Genomic DNA, 24,655 nt, shown 5'->3' with positions numbered 1-24,655 from the left:
GGTAGATCTAAATGCATGACCGATCTCCGATACAAACTTACTAAGATCTGAGAAGTTGCTCGACAAGTCTCCCATCACAATAGAGTCCCGGATGTGTTCGTCTGTGTAACTTCTGTTCTCCGAGCGCTTCCTCATGGTGACCTCGGATGTGTGCAGGCCTCCTCCGATCACCTCCTGTCTCCGAGGGCTTCCTGCAGAAACACACGGCATGGAGACGCATGGAGACGTTGATGTTTTGGTCGAACACTTTCCCGGCGCAGTTCTGGCCGTCCATCTCACCAGGTCCAGAAATGTAGGTGGTGTGAGTCTCTGTGGTGAAGGAGCCTCCTGCTCCTCTGTAGTTGGAGCCCAGGGTGGACATCGGAGAGGACGATGATGACATGTTGCGCGTCGACACCCCCCCGGGGAAAAGGAAGTTCTGGTCCCACTTCCCATTCATCATGTAATCTGTGAGACGCCACAATGAGAAGCCAATTCAGCATTAGTTCGCATTTGTTTATTACCTGAATGCGGACAATAAACAAACCCTCACACTATTGTTTTCCTTTTTTCATTTTTTTGTGTGCATTTTGGCATAGTTTATTAGTTTAGTCATTCATATATCAAAACTTTCAACTCATTCAGGGGACAAAAATGTCCCCATGAACATTAAGATCTCTTCAATTCCTTCAAAAACATTGTTCTGTGCTATTGAATGCTACTTTTAGCTTTTAGCCAACCTTTTAGCTTCTCTTTTGCTGCTTTTAACTCGCGTTTTGCTACATTTAGCCCTTAGCCTTTTGCTACTTTCAGCTTTTAAGTAGCATTGTGTTTGTTTTACCTTTGAGCTATTGTTTTGCTCCTTTTAATTTTCAGCTTGTGTTTAACTTCTGTTAGCTATAACAACCCAGATTTAGCTTCTTCGGCAGATTGCAGCAAAGTGGTTCAGCACGTAGCATTCACCCTGTGTTTTTGCAGAAAATGTGATTTCTCTGGTTCTTGAAGTTATCAGCCTCAGGCCCACAGGTTCAGGCCTAATTCTACTGCATTCATATTACATAAATAGCAACAGAGACTTAGCATATGTTTGCCATGTACAGGCGATAAGTTATTTTTCTGCAATCTTTGCCATCTGCAAGATTTGACTGTTAAACTGGGAGGCTTCTGTTGCTCAGTATTCTAGAGCAGCATTGAAATGTGAAAAAATAAATAAATAAAAAGACTGGTAATACATTTTCAACTCTGTCCCAAATTTAATTTTTTGACCCTCCGAGAAGAAAACAGAGGTTTTTTCTGAGCTTCTTGTAAATTGAACAAAATGAATACAAATATATAACAAAATAAGACAAATAAGCTGCCTGTTTGTTTTTGTTATACTCATTTTGGCCACAGGATGGCATGAAAAAACATTACGTTAGGGATTTTTGCAGAAGGCCATTTTAGGACACAAATCGAAGTGAAACAAGGATGCAATGTGCGGCCTGCATCCATCACACACATCACACCATTTGCAAAGCAAACTAACATTTGTTGCATATTTGTAAATTATTGAATGCCTTTGGTCCGAAAACCATTTCAGGACTTTTTTATGTTACTGTGATGAACGATTTAGTGAAAAAAAAAAAAAAAATTTCTAAGCATATTAAACATACTCCATGTGACTTGATTCTTGAGACAGTTTTTCTTAGACAACATTTAGACCTTTTGTTTTACATTCATTCTTTCTGTGTTTGCCAGCACAACCTTTCACCTTGAAAACTTGGCAAAGAAAAGTTTAGGTCTAGTCTGGTTTGCACACGACAGAAAAGCTGCTTCCAGATCACTGCCTCTCCTGTGGGATGGAGAGAGGAAAGACAGAGGCAGGCACCCGGAAAAACCTGCCACCGATCATCAACTGGGTGTGGGTTTGTTGATGCCAGTGCTCCTTTTAAGTGGCAAGAGAAGAAATGAGAGAAGTGCCAACAAGAGTCAAGAGGTCGAGGGCTGAAGCCTGAATTGGGAGCAGGGCTGGCCGTGCATAACAGCTGACATGCTAGCTGCCTATTTCTAATCAGCCGATCTGATGGAGCAGTCTTCACCTGGCAGGGGCGTTTTGGCGTAGCTGGGGTGGGGGGTCTCGTCTGTGCTCATCTCTGTGTCTGTGCTGAGCCGACTGGGGATGACCTCCACCCGCTTTTTCCACGACACCATACGGAGATCCAGGTTTGACCCCACCAACTGAACATGATTCCAGCCTTGGTTTGGGGGTCACAGGAGAGAGGCAAGCAGGCAAAGGATAGAGATGATTTTATCTTACAGCCCCAGTTCTGTAGAAGTTGGGACGTTGTGTGAAATGTAAAAAAAAAAACCAGAATGGTATGATTTGCAAATCTCGCAAACCCATATTTTATTCACAGTGGAGCACAGTAAAATAATCAAATGTTTAACTAAAAAAAATTGACCATTTTGGTGGAATAAAATAAGGTATTTTTAAATTTGATGGCAGTACCATCTCAAAAAGTGGAGACAGGGGTAACAAAAGGCTGCAAAAGTAAGTAGTACAAATAAGAAATAGCTGGAGGAGCACTTTGTAACTAATTAGGTTAATTGGCAACATCCAGTAAGAGGACTGGGGATATAAAATGTGTTTAAAGTATTGAGAAGACTTTAAATATCCCATCCCATTTAATTATCATCAAAAGATTTTGTGAACCCAGAGAAATCTCTGAGGCCAAAGGTAAAGACTGAAAGTCAATATATGATGTCTGTGATCTTCAGGCCCTCAGAGGCCACTGCATTAAAAACAGGTCTGATTCTGTCCTGAACATCACTGGATGGACTCAGGAACACTTCAATAAACTACTGTCTGTAAGCAGAGTTTGCCCTAACATCCACAACTTAAAGCTCTATCAGGCAAAGACAAAGCTGTACATGAACACCATACAGAAACATGACACTTCTCTGGGCCTAAGCCTATTGAAAATGAACCAAAGCAAAGTGGAAAGCTGTTCTGTAATCAGTCAAATTGAAATTTGAAACTCTTTTTGGAAAACAAGGATGCCACATCTTCCATACTAAAAAGGAGATGGACCAGTCAGGCTGTTATCAGTACATAGTTCAAAATCCTGCCTCTCTGATGTTATGGGGGTTCATTAGTACCTCAGACATAGGCAGCTTACACATCTGGAAAGGCACCAACAATGCAGAAAAGTATATACAGGTTTAAAACAACATTTACTCCCATCCAGGCAACGTCTTTTTCAGGGAAAGCTTTGCTTATTTCAGTCAGACAATACTAAACCTCGTCCTGCATCCATTACAACAGCAGGGCTTCATAGTAAAAGAGTCCAGGTGCTGAACTGACCTGCCTGCAATCCAGACCTCTCACCAATTAAAAGCATTATATGAAACAAAAATTCGAGCAAAGACGACTCAGGACTGTTGAATAGCTAGATTTCTCCATCAGACAAGAATGGGACAACATTCTCTTCAAAACCTCCAGGAGCTGCTCTCCTCAGTTCCTAGATGTTTACAGACTGTTGTTAAAAGAAGACGGAATGCTTCATAGAGATAAAAATGGCCCTGTCTCGTTTTGGAATGTATTACTGCCATCAATTTCAAAAGTAGCAATTTTTTAATGGTACAATTTCTGAGCTTAAACATTTGATAAATTCAGTGTTCCAATGTGAATAAAATCTGGGCTTATGAGCTTTGCAAATCACTGCATTCTGTTTGTTATTGGGGTTTTTTTTGTTTTTTTTTACATTTTACACATTGTCCTAATTTTTTTGGAATTGGTGTTTGTAGTTAGGATAAATTAAGCCCAAATTGTCTTCGAGGTAAAGGTCAACTACAGAAAAGTCTTCCACACAAAAGACTAATTTGACAGCAAACATCAGGCGTGGAGGTTCGGTTGTGAAAGACCTTGCGGTTAGTGACTGTCAGGCACATCTGCACATGCAGCATGCATGGATGCATTGCAGGCAGATATTTCTTGCTGACTGGTTTGGGTGTTGCCTGAAGTGAAAATGCCTGCCAGATGGAGGCGATAAAAAAGACAGCCATGAGGAGAGAAGTTTCCATATCTTCGCCTCACAGCTTTTCCAAATGTTCTTTCATATAATAAAGAAGGAACAATATTGTCAACCTGTTTGGAAATTTCAAACAAATTAAACAGAAAAAGTAAAGAAGTGTTGAGAAAATTGAAGAGTCTTGATATTATGATGCTTTTAGGAGGGTATTCAGAAACTGAATGCGTAAACGCAGCACACATCTGACCAAGAACTGACCAACATTTTAAAAAGACAATGACACCTCTGGACAGCTTGTGTCGAAGCACAGTTCTTACAAGAATAAAGAGATTTACCCTGAAACACTGAGCTTGTCGACTAAGATAACTGGATCCACATTACAAGGACAGCTCACTTGCTATAGTTGCAGCCAGACGTTTACATCCACTCATCACTGGCATCATTGTCATTAATTTGTGGCTTTTATTTATTTATTTGAGCCATTCCTATTCAGGGAGGAATGATTAAACAACATATAAATTCATATGCTTTTAAAATTAAGAATTGGGTGCACAAGTTTGAACTTATTGTGGGTTTGCTCTAATCTGCTCAGGTTCAAAGTTATACATACAGGACCCATCCAGTGGACGGGTCGTAGAGGCAACAGGTCCAGGAGAGAAACCCAGGTATCCGTCTCCCCAGCGACACTCTCCATATCCTGGGGGATCCCAAGGTGTTCCCAGGCCAGAGAGGATACATAATCCCTCCAGCAAGTTCTGGGTCTGCTCCAAGGTCTCTTCCCAGTGGGACTCTCAGATCTCATGGACAGGGGGCTCCGCCAGACATTCCCAGTTCACCCTCACTACCCGTTTGGGTTTACCAGGTCTGTCCAGCAGCCTCCCCAGCCACCGGATCCAACTTACCACCAGGCTCAAACATGGTGTTCATTACGGACAGCCCATGCCTAGCACAGAAGTCCAATAACAGAACACCGCTAGGGTTCAGATCAGGAAGGCAGTTCTTCCCAATCACCCCTTCCAGATAACTCCATCATTACCCACATGGGCATTGAAGTCACCCAGGAGAACAACAGAATCCCTAGACGGCAACCTTTTCAGCACACCATCCAAGAACTCCAAGAGGGCCGAGTAATCTGAACTGCTGTTTGGTGCATGAGCGCAAACAACAGTCAGAACCTTCGCTCCAGCAGCTCAGAGACATAGAGAAGGAACCCACTGATTCACCGGGGAAAACTCCAACACTGAGGCACTCAGCCAGGGGCTTGTGAATATCCCCACACCCACCCGATGCCTCTCTCCCTGGGCAATTCCAGAGTAGGAAAGAGTCCAGCCTATCTCCAGGAGATGGGTTCCAGAGCCCAAGCTGTGTGTAAAGTTGAGCCCAACTATATCTAGTTGGTGTTGTTCAACCTCACACACAAGCTCCGGCTCTTTACTAGCTAGTGAGGTGACATTCCATGTTCCTAGAGCAGGTTTATGCGGTCAGGAATCAACATTCTTTTTTGGGCTTGGCCCAGCTGAGAGCCCCAGGAGTCAAGAATCGACCACCAGACGCTCGCCAGCCCCCCCCCCTCCCATGGTGTCATGGGTTCCCTTTTCTGGACAAGGTACCCTGATGGTTATGATGTTTGTCCATCAAAGTCTTTGAATCGCTCTTTGTCTGACCCTTTACTTGAGGCCAGTTACCATAGGAGACCCAACCAGTGGCTGATGCCCCAGATAACATAGCCCCCAGGGTCAAACACCCCCACCATTTTAAGGTGGTGATTCTGTGAAGGAGTCAAACAAATTATTAAAAGCCTAAAATAATATGACATTCATGCCCATAATGAGGGGTTGTAAACTTTTGACTGCAGCTATAAGTCTGACAATACAAATTTACAATACAAAGGAACTTTTGTTTTTGGTTCTGGGTACCCACCGTCTCCAGAGACACTTGGCGTTTTGGAGCTTGTTGGTGATTTAAGCACATCGTTGCTGTACATCAGGTAGCTGTCATACTCATCTCCTGCCTCTGCATCCACAATAGGAACATCTGGAATGATGGGAACTAGAGACAGAAAGAGAAGGAAAATCAATGACTTTTTTTTTGGCGAGAAAGATGAAACAACTGCCTCAAGGGAGTGTTTAGCACATACTTACTGGACATTGGTCTGGTAGGCTGTGATGCCAAATTAATGGTAGCGTCTCTGTAGGGACCCCAGCCCACGCTGTTTTTGGCACGGACTTTGTACTGGTAAGTTTGGGCACTTTGGAGGTTTTCAATCAACAGCATCCGTTTCTTAGGATTGTCAATCTTCACTTTCTTAGCTGCTCCCACCGGCTCTGTTTGAGGAGGAGAACATTAAGTTGTTATGGGATTAACTGATGCAAGTCCATCCAGAGTTTTACAAGTTCGGGTGAATTTCCTACTCTGTTCATCATCGATTGGCGTATAGATGACCTCGTATGCCGTAATGTCGCCATTGGTCTCTGCAGGCTCTGCCCAGCTGACCTGAGTGACAGTAGGGCTGATGACATTGAAAGCCAGGCGACCAGGTTCACCAGGAACTGCAGGAGGACAGAGCAGGCGCTACTTTGTGAGTTCGAACTTAGTATTTTAACAGTAACTATGACATACAACTGTTTATTATTGTGTAACAAGAGGTATTTGCTGTATTTACTGTCTTCCAGTGTTTGACAGGAAACCATGTCGGTATTGTGGCCATCTCCCTTTGTGTTATAGGCACACACTCGCATCTCATAATCACAGTGGGGGTACAAGTTTGTCAGCTCAGCTTGAGGAGTTTTTACGTCTAAGATTTCGGCATATTTCTCTGGGTCACCATAGATCCAATACTTCACCTAAAACAAACACATCAGGAGCCACATTTACTAAATTTCAGAACAAACAGCAAAATATACTTCACAGAAAGCAAGTCTTGTAGAGTAGATGTACCTTGTATCCCTGTGGATTACCAGGTGGTGGATCCCAGTTGAGATGGATGTTTCTGGGACCAGTTGCTTTAGCCTTTAGGTTCTCTGGGGACAAAAGGCGGCCACCGGGGGATGTGGCTTTCTGGTTTATGTACCCTTTGTTTTGCATCTGGGCTATTTCTGGAGATCTTGAAACTTCATAAAGTAAAGAAAGATTCAAAAGATTATAAACAAGAATCCAAAACTGTCCAGTATCTCAGCAAATGTAATGGACAATACCTAAAAAAAATTAAGATCTCATTATGTATGTCTCACCTTCATCTGTCACATTGACAAGGGTGGTCTTCCGCTCTCCTATCATAGCATTGGTACTAGGGTCATACAGCTCCAGGTGAAAGGTTTCTGGTTGGATTGGACCAGGGTGGGTTCTTGGGTCAATCACTATGTTCTTTTCTGTTTCTCCAGGACTAAACATGAGGGGGCCAGAAAGGTCAAAGCGCTGCGCTTTCTTGGTGCGCCATTTCACTGTAGCGGGACTGTCTTGATTGCGAGTGCGGACCACAGGGATGGTGTAGCTTGGATCTGATGTGCTGAAGTTCTGGGTGCCCTTCTTGAACATGATCACACCTGGTTCTAGAATAAAACAAGATGATATGTAAAAAAAAAAAGAGAATCAATCCTTCAGCTAGTATTAGGGCTGATAGGGCTGAAAGATATACTCCAAACAAATCTTGGTGCAGATTCTCAGTCATTCAAGACATGGCAATCTAAAAAGATGACTGAATTTCTTTTCCTGTTTTTGAAGACATTCACTTCTTCTGTGAGGAGCTTTCTCAATTCAAACTAAAAAGTGCTCAGTTCAATTTTTGAGAGCTAAACTTACATGCAAATCACTCTCTTCACTTGAAAGCTCCTAGGAAACCCAGGCATATCTGTATTCATTTACCTGGTAGGTCTGTAATGGTGACAGTGGTTCTTGGGTAGCGTCCAAGTTTGGCGCCCTGCCGTGGGTTACTGAGGTCCATGACAAACTGCTTGACCTGTTTGTCTTCTAACAAGGCATCTCTTTCATTCAGCTCCAGAAGACGGACAGGAACCACCTTCTGAGTCTCACCAGGACCATAGGAGAGGTCTCCCTCGACATTCAGATAATCCTGAAATCCATGCAGAAACAATTGGAAATGATTAGTAATTTTGTACTGGTCCATGCAAACGTGTTAAAAGTAACTATTCCAAGATGGCCTGAATTATACAATTAGCTTGGAGCACTACCCAGCTCACCTTCTTATCCTTGGCTGTGTGATCCCGTGTACGGTAGGTGACCTGTGTGCGTCCATCCTCGAGGATCTCTCTGTGGATTGGAATGTTGGCGACCCCATCTTGCCTGCTGTAGGTGTAACTTGGCTGGAGGAACGAGAAGATGCTGGTGGCTGAGAAGATGGACGGGGGCAGAATCAGTTAGTTCCATCACAGAATAATCACATTTCTTAAAGTCTTGGTTTTCTGTCATTCAAACGATCTAACTGAACAACTGAGTGATGAATTTTCAATTGCAACCCTATGAAATGAGAGACTTCTTACTATGCTCTTTGATGATGGTGATATTGACTATACGTTTTCCGATCTCTGCGATGCCCAGTGGCACATCGGTGGCCTCCACTCGGAGCAGCTTCTTGTCATCATCTTCATCCTTGACAAAAAGTGGCACATGAACATCTACTGACTCCACGTCCTCTTGGAACTCCACAGCCCCAGCAGCCTCTGCAGAGGAAGAAAACATGTATCGTTGCAAAGAAAATGTTAGCTCAATATCTAGAAAATTGACTAGTTGTAGACATTTTTGTGTTTTTCTAAGTTCAATTTGCTGTGGTGAATCAGGTTGACTCCAAAGGGAAATCAGTTCTAGATGTACATTCAGTGATTGCTTTCTGAGAATTACATTAAAATTCGTCCAGTGGCTCATGAGATATTTAGCTAAAAGACAGACATACACATACAAACAAGCAATTACATTCTAGCTTGCCAACAAAAAGAATCCCCCACCTCTGTCTGAAGCTACAGTGTAGTATCCAGGCACAACTTTGAGATCACTGAAGTTTCCAGACTGAACATTCTTCTCAGTGAGTTTAATTATATCTTGGTAGGTGCTCCTGGGAGCAGGCAAAACCGCATCCATGATGGTGAAGTCCTGCCTGAGGGGTACAAAGGGGGTCAGAGAAGTTAGATATGCGCGTATCACAGGTCCGGAAAAAGAATAAACTCTAAGCGCTGTCTTTAAATGTTACCTTTTTCCTGCATTTTTCTGTTGTCTGCAAAAAAAAAAAAAAAATTAAAAGATGTGTCAATTTGTGACAAAACAGATGCTTTTTTCATAACTAAAGAATGATGTTACCTGAATGAGGTCTGTTGCACCTTCTGTGCCCCAGGTATCTGCTTGTACAGCTCATTTAACTGGATGAAAGAACAAAGAATGTCCTCAGCCACACAGTAACTGCTGGTAAACACACACACAAGGCCACCAACGCACAAAAGCCACACTCACGTTTTCAGCCACTTCCATGCGAAGCTGCTCAGCATCTCTTGTTTCGGGGCGAGACAAGTTCTCTGAGAACAGCCTGTTGAGTCGGAGGGAGACGGGAAACTGGACTGCAAATGCCATGAAAGAGAAAAAGGGATTACAAAGTTGGAGCTTTTATTTCTAACTGACAAAATTTGGTCAAAAATACTGAACAAATCTGCTTTTCATACGACCATGAACTCACTCATCTCGTTTGGGTTGGGTTTTATTAGAGCCTGGGGATGATTAGCGGCGCGCTGTACGTTATCTGTGACTTTCCAGCGAACTACGTCGGTTCCTTTGGGTGGGCCGGTCCTCACCATTGGTGTGTCCAAATGGTCTGAGGTGAGCAGAGACTGACGAAGCAAATACTCATCTTCCTTGAAGCCAACCATGCGACCTGAAGACATAAGACAACACAAAGGGACTCATATTCCACATAATTCCAGCTGGGATTTAAAGCACTATTGTTACAATAAGGTAGCAAATGTCTTACCTCTCCCACAACAAGGCAGCAGGGCGAGACAGCTCTGCATCAAAGAAAAGACAAAAGCCTTTAATTTAACTGTAACTCAGGAAATTCGGTCTTTTCTAGGTCCAAATGTGAGTGTCTCTACCTGCCAACAGGCTTTGCAGCAGGCACAGTACTTCCAGCAGCAAAGCAGCAGGAGTGCCAACAGCAACAGGAGGAAGAGGAGGAGGGGCAGCAACCACAGAAGACCAGCACCGGGACAGTCTGACAGGTCAACACGAAAAGGTTACCAAGTTAGAAATGCAATAATCGTACAAACAGTCCTAGAATTGCATCTTTATCGTAGATACAGTTAGAGCTGTTCTGATGCCACGACACTGACTTCATTGTTTCATTTCTCCAGGATTTAAGACATTTCAACATGTGTTGAAAACAGTAATTTGAGGCTTTTATAATAATCAAAGCTGACAAAATGCACGTTTTGATGTATAAACTATATAAGAAGTGTAAAGAGAACCAAGCAAAAACAGAAATTTTAAAGTTGCCATCAGTGGCTCAATAGGGTCACTATGGTAATCATACACCTGTGTCTCGATCCCTGAGAGCACTCGTAAGATGACAGGCAAAAAAGCGGAGTAAAAGTTAAGCCTCAAACTAATAGTCACTGTGCAAAACTATGAGTTTTATTTTAAAAATTCCTGTACTGTAAATGCCAGAAAAAGAAAAAAAATCCAATCTTTTTTATGTTTCTACTGTGTTTTATCAATGAGATATGACAAATCAAAAAGATCCTTCACTTCCAGTTTTGAGGAGAGAATTGAAGTCAGAGACAACAGGAGTCAAAGGAAGATTGGATGTATGCACTGTGCACTCTGGGGAGATTTGAGAGAAAACCACGAGCTCTATAGCAGTGAGAGGCACGCTCCATGACCCAAGACAAAAACGCCTACGTTTTGATTTATAAATTGTATAAAAAAAAGTGTAAAGTATTTGAAAATAGAACGATTTTTTGTTCGCACAATTTTTGTTTAGACCGCTCAAAGATGTGTGACACCATCACACTCAAAGTTGGACATTCTCTGCTAAAATCTCTAAACCTAAACTGTGATTGTGGAGAAACGATTAAATATATCAAAACAGCAGGTCAGTAGTGTAAAGTCTAAATCTCTGTGGCCCACTTTGAATGATGTTTGAACTGTGAAGTCTGTCTGCTGTAGAACTCCAAAATAGGCTGGGTTTGCTTTCTCCTATTGTCACTATCGTATTGCTGACGGTGTGGAAATCTCTTGCAGTCCTTTAGCAAGTTTTGTTGACATCATACGGCTACCATAAGTGCGTCATGCCATAAGCCAGCAAAAGAAAACATGTATCGTTGCAAATTAAATTTTTATTCCTTTTGAGCCTCACATTGTGATGTATTTTCTGTATGTTTTTTTTCCAAAGCTGCAGGAGGAGTAGGAAGACAAATACCTTGAAATAAATTTATAAATATACTAACAAAACAGTAAAAAGGATGCTTCATTACTTAAGCAAAATTTAATAATAATATTTTAACATGTAGACTAAAACTCTAAATACCGACATAATGTTTTAGATTTTTTACATTTGTATTTCAGACTTAGCGTTTATCTTAAAGGGGATCTATTATGCAAAATTCACTTCTTTGCATGTTTTTGTATTTGGATATCTACTGCTTCTAGAAACAGTCCAAGGGTAAAAAAACCAACAACATCCAACTGTTTTTTGACAATAAGTAAATGTTTTCTGGTGTCTGCAAAACGACCTGTTTCAAAAACCTTGGGACTGTTGTGTCACAATCCCCGATACCTAACAACCTCAAGCCGAGCCCAGCCCCTCACCTAGCAACCCAAGTGGAGCTCCACCCACTTCATTACAAGAAGACCATTACGTTTGTTCTGCTGGTTTTACCACTGAACAATGTCTGCTGAAAGTAGCCGGTTGCAATATAGAACATGTGCATGTTCTCCCAGTCATAGAGTACAGAGCTGCGTGGCTTCTTTTCATTTTTGATGTCCACACAAGATTGCCAAAGAAAGTTGTTGTTTGAACAGCATAGCTGTCCCAAAAACATGTCTCTGTTAAAGTCAAAGCAGGTTTGTATAAACTAACATTAAAACTATGGTGATAAAAGAGAAGAAAAGTTGAAAAAAATAAAATAAAACTGTTGTTTACCAGGCGACCATCCGGACCCCCTGATGGATGAGGAGGAGGAGGAGGAGGAGGAGGAGGAGGAGGCGTCTGACTAAACTGACCCTGCTGCTGCTTGCCAGGCTGATACTGGCCTTTTTTTATTCTTTTTTTATTATTACTTTTTTTGTGAATGAATAACTATATAAATGTGCGTCAGATCTGCAGATTTTAATCCTTCAGTGAGTTTTTATGTTTTAAGAACAGACACTGAGTTGGGGGGCGTGGCCAACAGCAGCTAATTTGCATAATAGTGATGTAGCCCTAAAACAGCTCATTCTCATATGAGTTCAAAACAGGGAGAACTGATCAGGTGAAATGTCAATATCTGAGAATTATTTTTTGTATTAAATTTAATGAACAGGTTCTGTATAGCCCACAGACTTGTTCAAGAAAGCATAATAGGTCCCCTTTAAACTCCGTAGTTCAGCTGTCTTAAAAAGCAAGAAATTATACTTTCTTTTTGTAGATAAACATCAATTTTGTTATATGTATCCAGTCTGCAGCTCACCTTTCTTTTTCAGCATCTCAACCATCAACTCATTCACTGTGGGATCTTCACTTTGTTCGACTGTGTACTGGTACGTGCAGTCGTCTTCCTCATCACGAAAACTGCAAGCGTCCAGCACTTTCTCCCCTAAAAACCACATGCATGAAAAAATATACCGTTATTAGACTTCTCAGATGCTTTTGCTGCAGTGTGCATCAAAGTACATATATTATATTCGAAGTAGGTAAGGTTGAAGACATTGAGCTCCTGTTCTTTGCACTTACGTTCTTTCAGTTCATCTACCATTTTAACTTTGAACGGGCACTTGTCACACTCATCTTTCATCTCTCCTGTCTTCCACGCCAGACACTGGGCACAGCTTCTCGTTCCCTCACACACGCCTAATTGAAACTGAACAGGACAGACACACACCACATACTTACTAAGGATAGAAATCTCAAATTTGCAAGGTTTCAGATGCATTTTTCTTCACATACTGTAACTCATGCTGCTACTTGATATTCTGTAAACTGATGGTGGATGTTCACACACCTGGAAGTTTGGCTCACAGGCTGCTGACATCTCGATATCAGAGTTTAGACACTCGCAGACGCCGCACACGCATTTACCTCGCCCACCACACACAAGCTGGCAAACATAAAAAAAACACAGTTAGGCGCTGCCTATAATAGCTTCAAATTGAAAAATGTCCTCGCTCTGTTTACCCCTTTGCTGTCCAGGCAGGTCTGATTGCTTTTGGGACACTCGCAGGCGGGCCCCTCCCAGCCATCTGCACACGAACACTGACCCATAACGCAGGAGCCGCGGTCTAAAGGGAAAAGGTGAGATGTTTACGTTTCGTACTGGAGGGAACTACTGCAATGTGAATACATAAATTGATACAAATGATTTCAAAATATGTTAGACACACATTTATTTATTGCATCCTGATTATAAGACAAACCAGTAATGGTTATTGGTCTTTGTAATAAACATATAAAACAACTAAAATATATATATATAATTTTAGCTAATGTTATTAAGGCCATAATGAATTAGTTATAGTTAATAACACAGTTGTAGTTGGATGTTTACATCCACTCATCACGAGCATGAATGTCACATTAATTTTGGACTTTTGATGTTTTTTTTGAGCTGTGCTTTTCTCAGAGTGAAGTGATTAAACAACATACAACTTCAATGGTTTTTAAAAACAAGTACAAACTACATACATACATACATACTACGTACATAAATGTGAATTTATTGTGGATTTTCTCTAATTTGAAGACGGTCAAAATATATACTTACATTCACCTAAAACTTTTAATAAGTGGTGCCGAAGGTTTTACAATGTCTTTAACTCAACAAGGACATGTTATGATGCTGACCTGTCTGCCTGCTCTGTCTCCCTCCTCAGCCCTCACTGCAGCAATCAAGCTCATCTGGGCCACCTGCACACTACTGCTCGGCAGTGCAATCAGGTTCATCCCATCCACCTGCTCACCAACAGTTATATTCAGCCTCAGACAGTGCCAGATTTTTGAAAGCCCTTTGGTGTGAGTAAATATCCAGCATTACCTCCTTTTGCCTGACCACGTCTTGCCTTTTGGATCTCCCTGCCTTGCCTAGCCCTCGTCGGACACTCTGCTGGTTCCTGTCTCCTGGATACGACCCTGTTTCGGCCTCTCAACCTCGCCTTCTGCCTCGCCCTTGGATTTGTCTGCTGAGATTGCCTTCATGTGCCTGACCTGTTTCTGTGCCCGGACCTTGGATTCCAGCCTACCCCCAGATAAGTCTGTCGGCCTCTCTGGTTCTGGCCTTACCTTAGCCTGACTTGTTGTCACCGCTTCCCTGAGGAACCAAGGACCTACCCCAGCTTCCTTCAAACTTCCTGAGAAGGTTGGTGGCTTTCTTGTTCGAACATTTGACACCAAGCTACTAGCCGCTAACCTGTTTCGCCCTCCTCAGTAGTTGCTGGTCGCCCCACACCCCCATTCTCAATAAACCTTTTTCTACTTCCATTTGTGTGCTGGCTGAAATTTCGGGTCTTCTGTTGTGAGCGTTACAGGACAAGACCTAATAACTTCTTGTTAATGATCATGAGTGAGTGCAGCTCACAGTCTCTCTTAGCCAGCATGAAAAGATTTGCTTGACAGCATTTACTGGACTGATGTATACTTACAGGATAAGTCACTCGCATATAGGAAATTCCTTAGAATGCTAAGGATCCCCACAGAAACCTTCACGCCTGCCATGAACTGGAAACTGCTGGAACACCAGAGTCTCTGACCACAGTGAGGCCAGTTTTAAATCACCATGGACAGAGAGGGTGCTGATCAAGAAAGAAGCTGTAAGAACACTGAACCAACTGTCAAGCGTGGTGGATGGAATAATGACGGACTACTTTCAAATTCTTCAACTTTACCTCAAATCAACAGGTAGACAGTTGAATTTTGGACCCAGCTGGATGTTCCAACAGGACAATGATCCCAAACACATCAGAACTGGTTTCTGATTGGATAAATCAGGCTAATGATAATCCCTGAAGTCCTGACCTCAGCCCTTTAGAAAATTTGCCAACTATGTTTCAAAATCAGTTCCATGTCAGGAAAACAACCAATTTAAATGAACTCTACTGGACATTTTGTCAAGAAGAGTGGTCAAACAACTAGCCAGAATAAAACCAGAAGCATGTTGATGGATACTGAACATGTGTATTTGAGGTGCAACTCGCTAAGGAACATGTGACCATTATTAGTAAAAGTGGTACAAATATTATTTGAGCCTGTATGTATTTTGTTATATAATCATTCCAACATAAAAAAGGCTAAATGATTTATTAAAAGCCCAAGATAAAAATGTTTAGGCCCATGATGAGTAGATGTAAATTTCTGACCGCAACAGGCACTGTTGTCACCTTTTCCACAACTGTATCTATAGAAAGTCCTTGTAACATGATCCGCATTTACAACCCCCTTTTTTTTTTTTTTTTTTTTTTTTTTTTTTCAAATCCAACAGCCACAACATATCGTACCATTGCAGAGGAAGCCAGCAAATCTTTGACACTGGGTCTTGTCATACTGACAGTAGGGACCTTCAAACTGATCCGGGTTGTAGCACACGCAGGTTCCACATGCCAGACAGTCTCCGCGGCCTGAACAAGGTTCCGTCATGCCAGGACCAATGCATTGATTCGTGTCCAGAGCTGAAGCACTTGCTGAGCAGTTACAAAAGGTTCCCAGCCTGAGGGAGGCATCAGCACGAAACACAGAGGAAAAAAAAAAACAACAGCTTTACTCTATCCCGAGGCCTAACATGGCAGACAGACTTTTATTCTTTCCTCAAAGTTCATCATCAAAGTCTCACCAGCCATCATAGCACTGGCACCTCCCACACACCAAGTCACCATGGTGATGGCATCTTGGTGCTTTGTTGACGGATATCTGGAGGAGAGATACCATAATGAATTGTCGACAAGTAACCCTAAATGAAACTTCTTTGCGCTTCATATTTAATCTGTTTGTCTGACCTTCTCACAGTCACAGGTTGGACATAAAACGGAGGCTTTCACTTCGGTAAAAGCGCTGAAAGTCGTCGGTTTGACATGGATTGTGCCAGCTTTGTCTTTGGAGTCCATATCGCAGACAAGCTCTTTGTTGATCATTCGCTGGGCTTTGAGCTTCATCTGAAACCTTCCCTGCAGAGCGTGCACACACACACACACATACAATCAGTCTTTGTAAAAAGGACATTATATTGAGTTACAACAATCCTTAGATATTTAAGCCGGTATCTAACTATGCTGCGTAAAATTGTGAACGGAATTCGCAAGGCCGTTTGCAAAAATGTCTGGAAACGTACACGGGAAAATGTCAATCTCATCCCACAAGTCGCAGGGCTGCGCATTTGTTTCACATAGATTTTGAGCATATTCAAAGAATTTGCAAAACAAGTGTTAAATTAGCTGCTAAGTCTAAGTCATCGCCGGTGAGTAAAACCTGTCTCAAACCCATTTCGATAGCCTCTCAAACTAGTTTTTGCAGGTGCAAGCATTGTAGAAAAACTGTGCAAGATGGCGGCGACAAAAATGAGTCTCATGTTGTATCTTTACACAACAATTTCATCTTGACAATAATATTTGTAGTTTAAATCTGTGCTATGATATCAAATTCTTCTAAATGAAAAAAAAACATTTAGGTTAAAATACAGTATTTACTACTCTTTTCCCTTTTTAAATTTTTAATTATGTAAAGCACCTTGAAATGCCTTGCTGCTGAAATGTGCTATACAAATAAAATTTGATTGATTGATTGAAATGCAATATTTTTATCTGCAGAAACAGGGAATAATAGTCCTTCCATTTCAGTTCAAGAGTTTGACTTTTCGACTGAGTTTCCAGTAGAAAATTCAACTTGAACTTCTCAGTTGAAGAGGATTTTGGTAATTACAGAATAGGGTACATGTATATTAAAAAAAACAACTGTTGTCAGAAAAAAACAAAGTATAAACAGTATGGTAAGGTGTTTCTGTCTTGGTATGACTCTTACAATCTCTCCAGGCTTGACGTTAAAGGCGCCGTACTGTGCAATCTCCCCTTTGGTACTCAAGAACTGAGCATCGAAAGCCTTGGGTCTGTTCTCGGCACGGATACTCATCTTAGATCGAATACTCTGATAGGACATGAAAGGAGATCAGCCCACAGAAGTTTAATGCTCTTTTCACAAACCTACAGCAAAGTGCCAACAACTGCAAGTGCTTACATCGAAGGCAGTCTTTATGACCTCAGCGATGTTGGAGGAGTCTTCTTGAAGCAGACCAACCTCAGCGATGGGGAAGTACTCTTTCAGTTTCTGCAAACAATATGAAAAAAAAAAAAGTTCAGAGTTCAGAATCTGCAAAAAGCACCAATGTCTTCAGAGTATAATTGACGTGAAGTATGTCCATTTACACTGTAGTGTATGTAGGAGTGGTTGGTGACAGCAAAGATAGGGATGATGTTGTGTTCTCCCAACAGACGGATTAGCGCGGGTATTGATGGATAATCCTGTTCTGTAGCTTTTGTGTATTTGCCCTCCGGGTCAAGGTGGCAGAGCTCATCGTTGCGCGGCAGGATTCCCGACAGCACGTTCATGCCGTCAGCCTCGTAGTGAAAGGCCGACTCGGTGGAGAAAACCAGGAGGTGCGTGCTGAAATCGCGCCATCCGATTTCATCCTGGAATAAAGATACAAAACAAACAAAAAATGAAATGGGAGCAGCAGAAACAGCATATGAAGGAAGTCACTGAGGACAAGAGTCACAACCGTTGTGCCAGCTACTAGCATGAAGTGTTTCCATCCTATTCAATGTTTATTGGCAGCTGGAGTCAGCCTGATTCAAGATGGCTGCTACAGCCACCTTTGCAAAGTGAGTAAGGTTTCATCTATTACAGGTTTCTCCCGTGTTTCCCTTGTGTATTTAACTGAGATGTTGCTTTAGGAAAATTCAACATAAATCCACATTGGTTTTGTTTGCTGACCTTGCACACGGTTGCCTGTAAAATGGCATCAAATCCTCCTTCAGGGGCATCCAGATTGCCTGATATCCTCTCCTTCTGCAGCTTCTGGATGAAAGACTCTATGTTTTCTGTCAGTTTGATGACATGTTGAAAAGAGAACGGAGGGTCGCTGTTGGGCCACGGCTTTTCTAGTCTGAGGGCCGAGGGAGAACATACAAAGTTAGAGTAAAAAAGGAGTAACTACATTTTAGATTTAAATGCATGCATCTGCAGCCATAGGAAAAAGTTTTCGTTCCAGGGTTCTACATATCAGAACATAATGAAAATGGTCTGGTCTTTACCAGGTTCTAAAATGATTCAAATTTAACCTCAAATGTACATAAACACAACCAATTTCACAATAAGTAAAACCCTTGAATTAACAAAAAAGGGACTTTTTTTCTCCTTTGTTTTAGATTTTATTTCTTACTTGGAAGGTCTCATGTCAGTCTGGGGCTCGATCACTTTGTCTACGAACTTTCCAAACCCGATTTTGTAGTCATTTGACACATTCTTCCCCAGAGTAGCTACAGAAAGACATTCACCATCAGTACCACAGCTTACTTCACAGGCGTCTCATCACCGTTCTAAATGTGCTCACCCAATATGTTGCCCATTTTTTTCAGGTTCTCCAGATCATCCTTCATGGAGTTTGAGAAGTCCATAAGAATATAAAGATCCAGAGGGCCTTTGGTTGGAGCAAACACCTCCACATCCATAAATTTCTCTTCCCCAGGCAGAAAAGTCATGCTGGCAGATTGTGGCGACACCTGAGACTGCTGTATGTTCATGTTAATCTTTCTCTTCTATGGGTCAAGAGACAAGAGGAAAACAATCACATTTTTAAATTTAAAATCTTTAAATTCATTGCGTCAGGATGAAGGATAGATTAGAAATGAGAATGTTGAAGCCTTACTTTGGTGATTTCCATACTGCTTTCAGCTTTGATGACAGCAGCCTCACTGCAGCCGTGGGCAAGGATGTTATTATACATGTCACAGCGAGGACCATTAAAAGCCTGAGTGAACACAGAGTTTAATTAGTCATCTTCATAATAAAACAAACTATTTACCTTGCTGGATACAAACACAATTCTGCTTTCAGCTGCTCCCTTTGTCTCCCAACTGCTCAACCTGAGCTGTTCCTCTGAAAGTCTTTACCTCTGCCACCGCCAGCTCCTCCTCCATCCTGTAAACCTTCCCTTTCACTCTTGCAGCTTCCCTTCTGTCCACCCTGCCTGCGTGATCTTCTTCACCTCCCTTGCCTCTTTGGACATTTGAACCCAGGTGCTTAAACTCATCCACCTCCAGTCCCTCTACTCCTTCTACCTGTCTCCCTCTCATTCACACACATGGATTCTGTCTTGCTTCTACTGACTTCTGTTCCTCTTTTCTCCAGAGCAAACCTCCATCTCTCCAGGCTCTCTTCCACCTGCTCCCTACTCTTACTACAGATTGCAGTGTGGTTTGCAAACATTATTGTCCATGAGGACTCCTGCCTGACCTCATCTGCCTACTTGTCCACCATGTCTGTGAAACAGAAGGGGCTCAGAGCCGATCCCTGATGTATTCCCGTCTGTCACTCCTACTGCACATCACCACCGTCTCACTGTCCTTATACCTGCCCTATACTACCCTATACTACCCTCACATACAGGGCCGACCTGAGGTTTTAAGGGGCAGAATTTCAGTTAAGCCTAGCGCCCACTACCATCCGTGCTCAATGTTAATGCATTTAACATAACTAGTTTAATGCAGTGAGACAACAAAGTCCTCAAAATGACTGAACACCAAGTTGTGTTTTCTTAGACAATCCCATCAACTGCTTTACCTTATCTCATAAGTAGATAACCCTTTGAATAAAGTGTTCATATTAAGCTTGTTTTGTTGTTGTTTACATTATAATTATGTGGCGTTCCTGAGCTCAAAAGTTGAAATGGCCTGAACAACAGGGGCGCCTTCTGGAATTTATTAGATGCCCCACCCTCGGTGGTGCCCCTTGTGAACAAAGGGTGAAAAAAAGCCTTCATAGGATACTCTCTGAGTTCCTCCTTTGTCTGTTCCTACAGGGATTTAAGGCAATTCTAAGACTTAAAATGTGATTTTAAGTAGGTTGTCAGATGTGTACTATACATCTGAGAACTGTTCTCGAGAGGACAGGGAGGTTTGAAGGCGTTTCGCTCTCACCTCTTCAGAACAGTAGGCACATCCTACTCCTGCCTGCAGACACTCTGAGCAGGACTTGGCCCGGGAAGCGAAGCAGTAGTTCACTGACGGGGTCCAATGAAGTGTGGTTGTGGGGAAAGAGGGTCACAAAGAGTCAAAATCACAGACAGGCACAAATAAACTAATAAACCCATGAAACATTGCTTCTTAACAGTCATGCAACAGCAAAGACATTGTCGTAAGATAAATATTCATAATTACAGATGTCATACACTGTGCAACCTGTAAGTTAGATGAGCCAGAAACAAAATGTTAACTGAGCTAAAACCAACTATTACCCTAACCCTACCTTCAACCAAATGTGACTTAAAAAATAATCATTAATCAACACAGTTTTAAAAACATTATTAAAAAAATTGGGGGAAAATGAATTGACAGTAATATTTTAATAAGAGTAAAAATCTGCAACTCTTACAATTTAATGATCTGAATAAAACTTTTTTTAAAAGTTGGTTCGCTAAATATGTTTAGCAAATGATTGTTGTTGTTTTTTTACTGGGTAGAAATAATTCCTGTCTTCACCTTCAGCATAACAGCAGGCCAGGAGGATGGCTAGAAGGCCAACTCCAACCAAGAGACGTAACGTCCATCTCCCCATCTCCCTCCTGCAAGGGAAGCCAAAAATACACACTCACATTGACACGAAGTACATTTAAATAGTATTTTATGGGGCAACAAATACAGTCAGATCAGTTAGCCTTGGTCATATTAATGTAAACTCTTACAACTCTTGTGCATTTATTCCCCAAAGTTTAAACTTTATTTTGATTTATTTCACCTGTAATATAAGAGTGAAATGACGACGTTTTAGAGATAAACTATAAAATTTCTGAAGAGATTTCAGGAAGATGCCAACCATCAAGAAAAGCTGTCACTAGAGACAGGACCAGAAGCAGGAAGTTGAGGCCATCAGGGACGAGCGCCCCCTAGTGGCTGGCTGCAATTCTACTTTTAAGCCCTGCTCCTCCATGGAGATTAATGGGAGATTTGACTGACTAAAACATAAAAATACACATTTTTTTCACCTTGCTGTTGTATGTTCAAATCTGGATTTTAAAAATACGTTTCCAGTAGTTATTTAAGACAAAAACTTTAAAAAGTAAAAGCGTGTTAGTAAGTTGAGAGGGTGTGTAGACAAGGCATTGCTTTAAAACTGCCAATTTGGCTTCAATTTTAACAGTGGAGGTTAATGGAGTCCCTTCTTCTATCTTCATTCATGTCGATAATGACGATGCAGCAACTCCCCGAAATTCCAACATTAACTTTACTTTTGTAATAATCTGAGGTGACAGAATGCAGACCTTCTAATGTATAAACTGTGTATGAAATATAAAAAGACAGAAAAAAAAAAAGATAAAGCAGCTGCCAGTGGTTCATTAGGGTCACCGTGGTAACCACATACCTGTGTCTGTCACTTTCTGACAAGACAGGCTGACAGAAACACAGACTAAAAAGTAAGCCTCAGGCAGACAGTTACTGTCTGAAAACTGTAAGCCATTTAAAAACATTTTTGAATTGTTAGCAGCAGAAGACTCATAGTCAGAGTTGAATTTTTAGGTGTCTGCAGTGTTTTATGTAGAAAACCAAAAAGTCCTGATTTTAGAGCTTAAATATAGTGGAAGTCAATAAGAGTTTGGATGTGCACTCTGCAGGAATTTAGGGGAAATAATATAAAAATACCTGTTTTTGATCAAATGAAGAAGCTATACTGCAGAGATGAGAAGAGTTTGCAAAAGTTTTGGACAGTTTTGGGACATTTTCACACTCAGTCTAACATTCTGTGGTAAATTCTCCAAAGATCATAAAACAAACTTCTATCGTTGATAAAGATGTTAAAGAAATCAAAATTTTCTGTGACAAGTTTAAACTTTTAATGATGTTTTCACTGTAAAGTAAGTCTGAGGTACAGAGCTACAGAGGGCTGAGGTTTCTGATTTATTTCCCCAAAATTCACTTGTTGTCTTGGTGGAACTCTTTGTCATTTTTTTGCAGATTTTATTCACTCTGTACACTGCTCTGATCCTAAAAGTCCTTGCATTCTGTTCTCGATCGAGCCGAACGTTTTGATGTGTTTTTGTAAGGGCTCTTCCAAAGCTGTGGGAGGAAATTGGAAGCAAAAACTGCGATGGAAACAGAAGAAAAAGCAGCACATGCTTAAAGTTAATACATTGAATCCAAAAATATCTGAACAGCTGCAGAAGGTTTTATGATTTGGTTGGAATGATAACTTGTTTTATCAGTTAAGTAGAGCCTGTTCCTGGGTTACAATGTGAACATGTTGCCACACCTGGGTGCCTTTCATCCAGTTTTAACCTGGTGGAGTGTTTGCCGTTCTCCTCAGTTCCAGTTGAGGCACGATACAGCAAGACAAGGGAACCACGACAGGTCTGCAACAGGGTGGGACCTGGACATATTCCAGGCAGCACGCTGTGTGCACTCGCTAGGATAAAACCACTTTATAATTTAATGCTGAAATGCTGGATAGAGGATCATTTGATAAACAGAAAGAGGCAACGCCTCCATGAAACACACGGGCTGAAGAGTGAATTCATCTCTGTAATTGTCTTTGTGGGAGGCAGCAATTTTCCCCAAAAACACACTGAAGTTTTTTTTATGTCCTGAAGGTGAACAACTCAGAGAAAGAATTTCTCCCACAGACATGAGAATAACCCGTCCAAGTTAAAAATACGGCCTGAAAACACACGGGAAAGGGACTTTAGCACCTATCTGAGAACTAGAGCTGCCTACAGGGGTGTGTGTGTGAGTGTGTGTGTGTGGGAGAGATCATGGCACAAAATGTCACATAAATCAGAGGGTCAGGGCAAGCGGAACACACCAACTCTTCTTCTCCAAACTCGATCCTGACTCACTGAATATGAGCAAAAAGGCACCTTATCTTGAAGAAAATCACAGCTTTTGACACAAACTACGGCCTCCAGTCACTCGTGCTGCTGTACTTTGTTCTGAGAAGAGAGCGTGGCAACAAAAAAGACGCAACCTCTCCCCGAATTCAAAGCCGCGGCTGTTTCTCATCAGACAATAATGCGCCTGCCAGGTGAACATACCTCCACTGGGTGTGGCTCACACCTCGTCATGACATTATATGTGAGGGGAGGTGAGGGGGGGTCTTCTTTTCTAACTGGTTTCAGGGTCAAACTTTGACAGCTACAACAACAACAAATAAAAAACCATACTTTTGCCTTTTTACTTATCACTGCTTTCCCGCTTAAAAGAGAAAACTGCATTATGAACAGGAATATTTTTGCTTAAATAAATATTTATTTATTGTCTGATATGACTGAGTTAAACACTTGTCTTTCACACGTGGTGGATGTATTGCACAAAGAGATGCCTGTGACAAATCTGTGACTATTTTGGAAGGAAATGTTTTGCTTTTTGTTCAAAATTTAAACGACAAGACCCAGCGAGATACATGGGTTTAACATTTTAAACATACCTGGGAGTTGATTTAGACATCAACTTTAACCCTTTTTAATAGAAATATACAACTTTTTGTTGGGAACAGGTAAAAAGCCAGTATTGTATTGTAAGCAAGTATTTAAAAATATTTGTTTTGTTTTTGTTTTATGACATCAAGGGCCCAATTGACAAGGTCAAATCAAAGGGCCATATTTTGCCCATGTGGGCTTCGTAACCCTTCACCTCAGCCAAACGTCCCACAGTTTTGAAACTGGCACAGGAGCCAGGACATTTTGCCACCCTTAGGAGAACATGTTGAAATGAAGGGCAGTGAAAACAATGAAAGCCAAGAAGAAACTTATGACTGGCTACAAGGAGATTACTGAGCAAACAAACCTCTTAGAGCGCTCTTGCCCGGTCCAGGTCCAAAAGTCCAACACTGAATGAGAAAGACAAAAGTACTTCCTCTTCTGCTGGTATCCACCTGTGCTGAGACAGTTTTTTTTTTTTTTACGTCTCTGTGTCCAAGTTCAAAATCCGTCCAGACAAAGTTAAAGAAAAAACAAAAAAAAGGAAAAGAAAGTCTTCAACTTTTCCCCCTGATGGCTCTTGTTTCTCTCCTGTGCTGTGCAGCCTGGTCAAATATTCACGTTTCTGCCCTAAACTCTGCTCAGTGGAGTGTGTGTGTGTGTGTGTGTGTGCGAGAGAGAGAGTTTTAAAGTGTGCACCAAGGAGTGAAATGAAACACACTGAGGCTGAGGGCAACTGAGTGGATATGACTGTGAGTGCTGAGACTTGATCCCTCCTTCAGCTCCTGTACACACGCACGCACACACACCCAC

At 41.7% G+C, this 24,655-nt stretch overlaps 1 protein-coding gene across 3 annotated transcripts in view; it reads right to left on the bottom strand.

Moving 5' to 3' along the window:
* The window catches only part of itgb4 (integrin, beta 4), a 36,088-nt gene that overhangs the window by 8,322 nt on the left and 3,111 nt on the right, over window positions 1-24,655 (bottom strand). For 2 of the 3 annotated variants that reach the window (XM_017416177.3, XM_017416178.3), the window contains exons 1-35: window positions 24,210-24,590; window positions 20,916-20,998; window positions 20,355-20,437; window positions 19,085-19,186; window positions 18,770-18,974; window positions 18,599-18,695; window positions 18,151-18,322; window positions 17,583-17,846; window positions 17,395-17,484; window positions 17,182-17,304; window positions 16,164-16,331; window positions 16,001-16,077; window positions 15,669-15,877; window positions 13,357-13,460; window positions 13,184-13,279; window positions 12,916-13,042; window positions 12,653-12,778; window positions 10,079-10,197; window positions 9,958-9,991; window positions 9,667-9,861; window positions 9,447-9,550; window positions 9,297-9,355; window positions 9,190-9,213; window positions 8,948-9,096; window positions 8,486-8,665; window positions 8,186-8,334; window positions 7,851-8,058; window positions 7,220-7,537; window positions 6,927-7,099; window positions 6,652-6,832; window positions 6,401-6,538; window positions 6,131-6,313; window positions 5,910-6,038; window positions 280-447; window positions 42-191 (exon numbers count right to left, since the gene is read on the bottom strand). In XM_017416177.3, coding sequence (XP_017271666.1) covers window positions 42-191; window positions 280-447; window positions 5,910-6,038; window positions 6,131-6,313; window positions 6,401-6,538; window positions 6,652-6,832; window positions 6,927-7,099; window positions 7,220-7,537; window positions 7,851-8,058; window positions 8,186-8,334; window positions 8,486-8,665; window positions 8,948-9,096; window positions 9,190-9,213; window positions 9,297-9,355; window positions 9,447-9,550; window positions 9,667-9,861; window positions 9,958-9,991; window positions 10,079-10,197; window positions 12,653-12,778; window positions 12,916-13,042; window positions 13,184-13,279; window positions 13,357-13,460; window positions 15,669-15,877; window positions 16,001-16,077; window positions 16,164-16,331; window positions 17,182-17,304; window positions 17,395-17,484; window positions 17,583-17,846; window positions 18,151-18,322; window positions 18,599-18,695; window positions 18,770-18,974; window positions 19,085-19,186; window positions 20,355-20,437; window positions 20,916-20,991 — 4,780 coding nt within the window. In that variant the 5' untranslated portion in view covers window positions 20,992-20,998; window positions 24,210-24,590. Of the gene's footprint in view, window positions 1-41; window positions 192-279; window positions 448-5,909; window positions 6,039-6,130; window positions 6,314-6,400; window positions 6,539-6,651; window positions 6,833-6,926; window positions 7,100-7,219; window positions 7,538-7,850; window positions 8,059-8,185; window positions 8,335-8,485; window positions 8,666-8,947; window positions 9,097-9,189; window positions 9,214-9,296; window positions 9,356-9,446; window positions 9,551-9,666; window positions 9,862-9,957; window positions 9,992-10,078; window positions 10,198-12,652; window positions 12,779-12,915; window positions 13,043-13,183; window positions 13,280-13,356; window positions 13,461-15,668; window positions 15,878-16,000; window positions 16,078-16,163; window positions 16,332-17,181; window positions 17,305-17,394; window positions 17,485-17,582; window positions 17,847-18,150; window positions 18,323-18,598; window positions 18,696-18,769; window positions 18,975-19,084; window positions 19,187-20,354; window positions 20,438-20,915; window positions 20,999-24,209; window positions 24,591-24,655 lie in introns of those variants that run through there. The other variant, XM_037981028.1, reaches the window with a different exon arrangement.

The sequence above is a fragment of the Kryptolebias marmoratus genome, linkage group LG17, assembly GCF_001649575.2.
Source record: "Kryptolebias marmoratus isolate JLee-2015 linkage group LG17, ASM164957v2, whole genome shotgun sequence".
NCBI classification, from domain to species: domain Eukaryota; kingdom Metazoa; phylum Chordata; class Actinopteri; order Cyprinodontiformes; family Rivulidae; genus Kryptolebias; species Kryptolebias marmoratus.
This window is presented reverse-complemented; position numbering and strand designations above follow the sequence as displayed.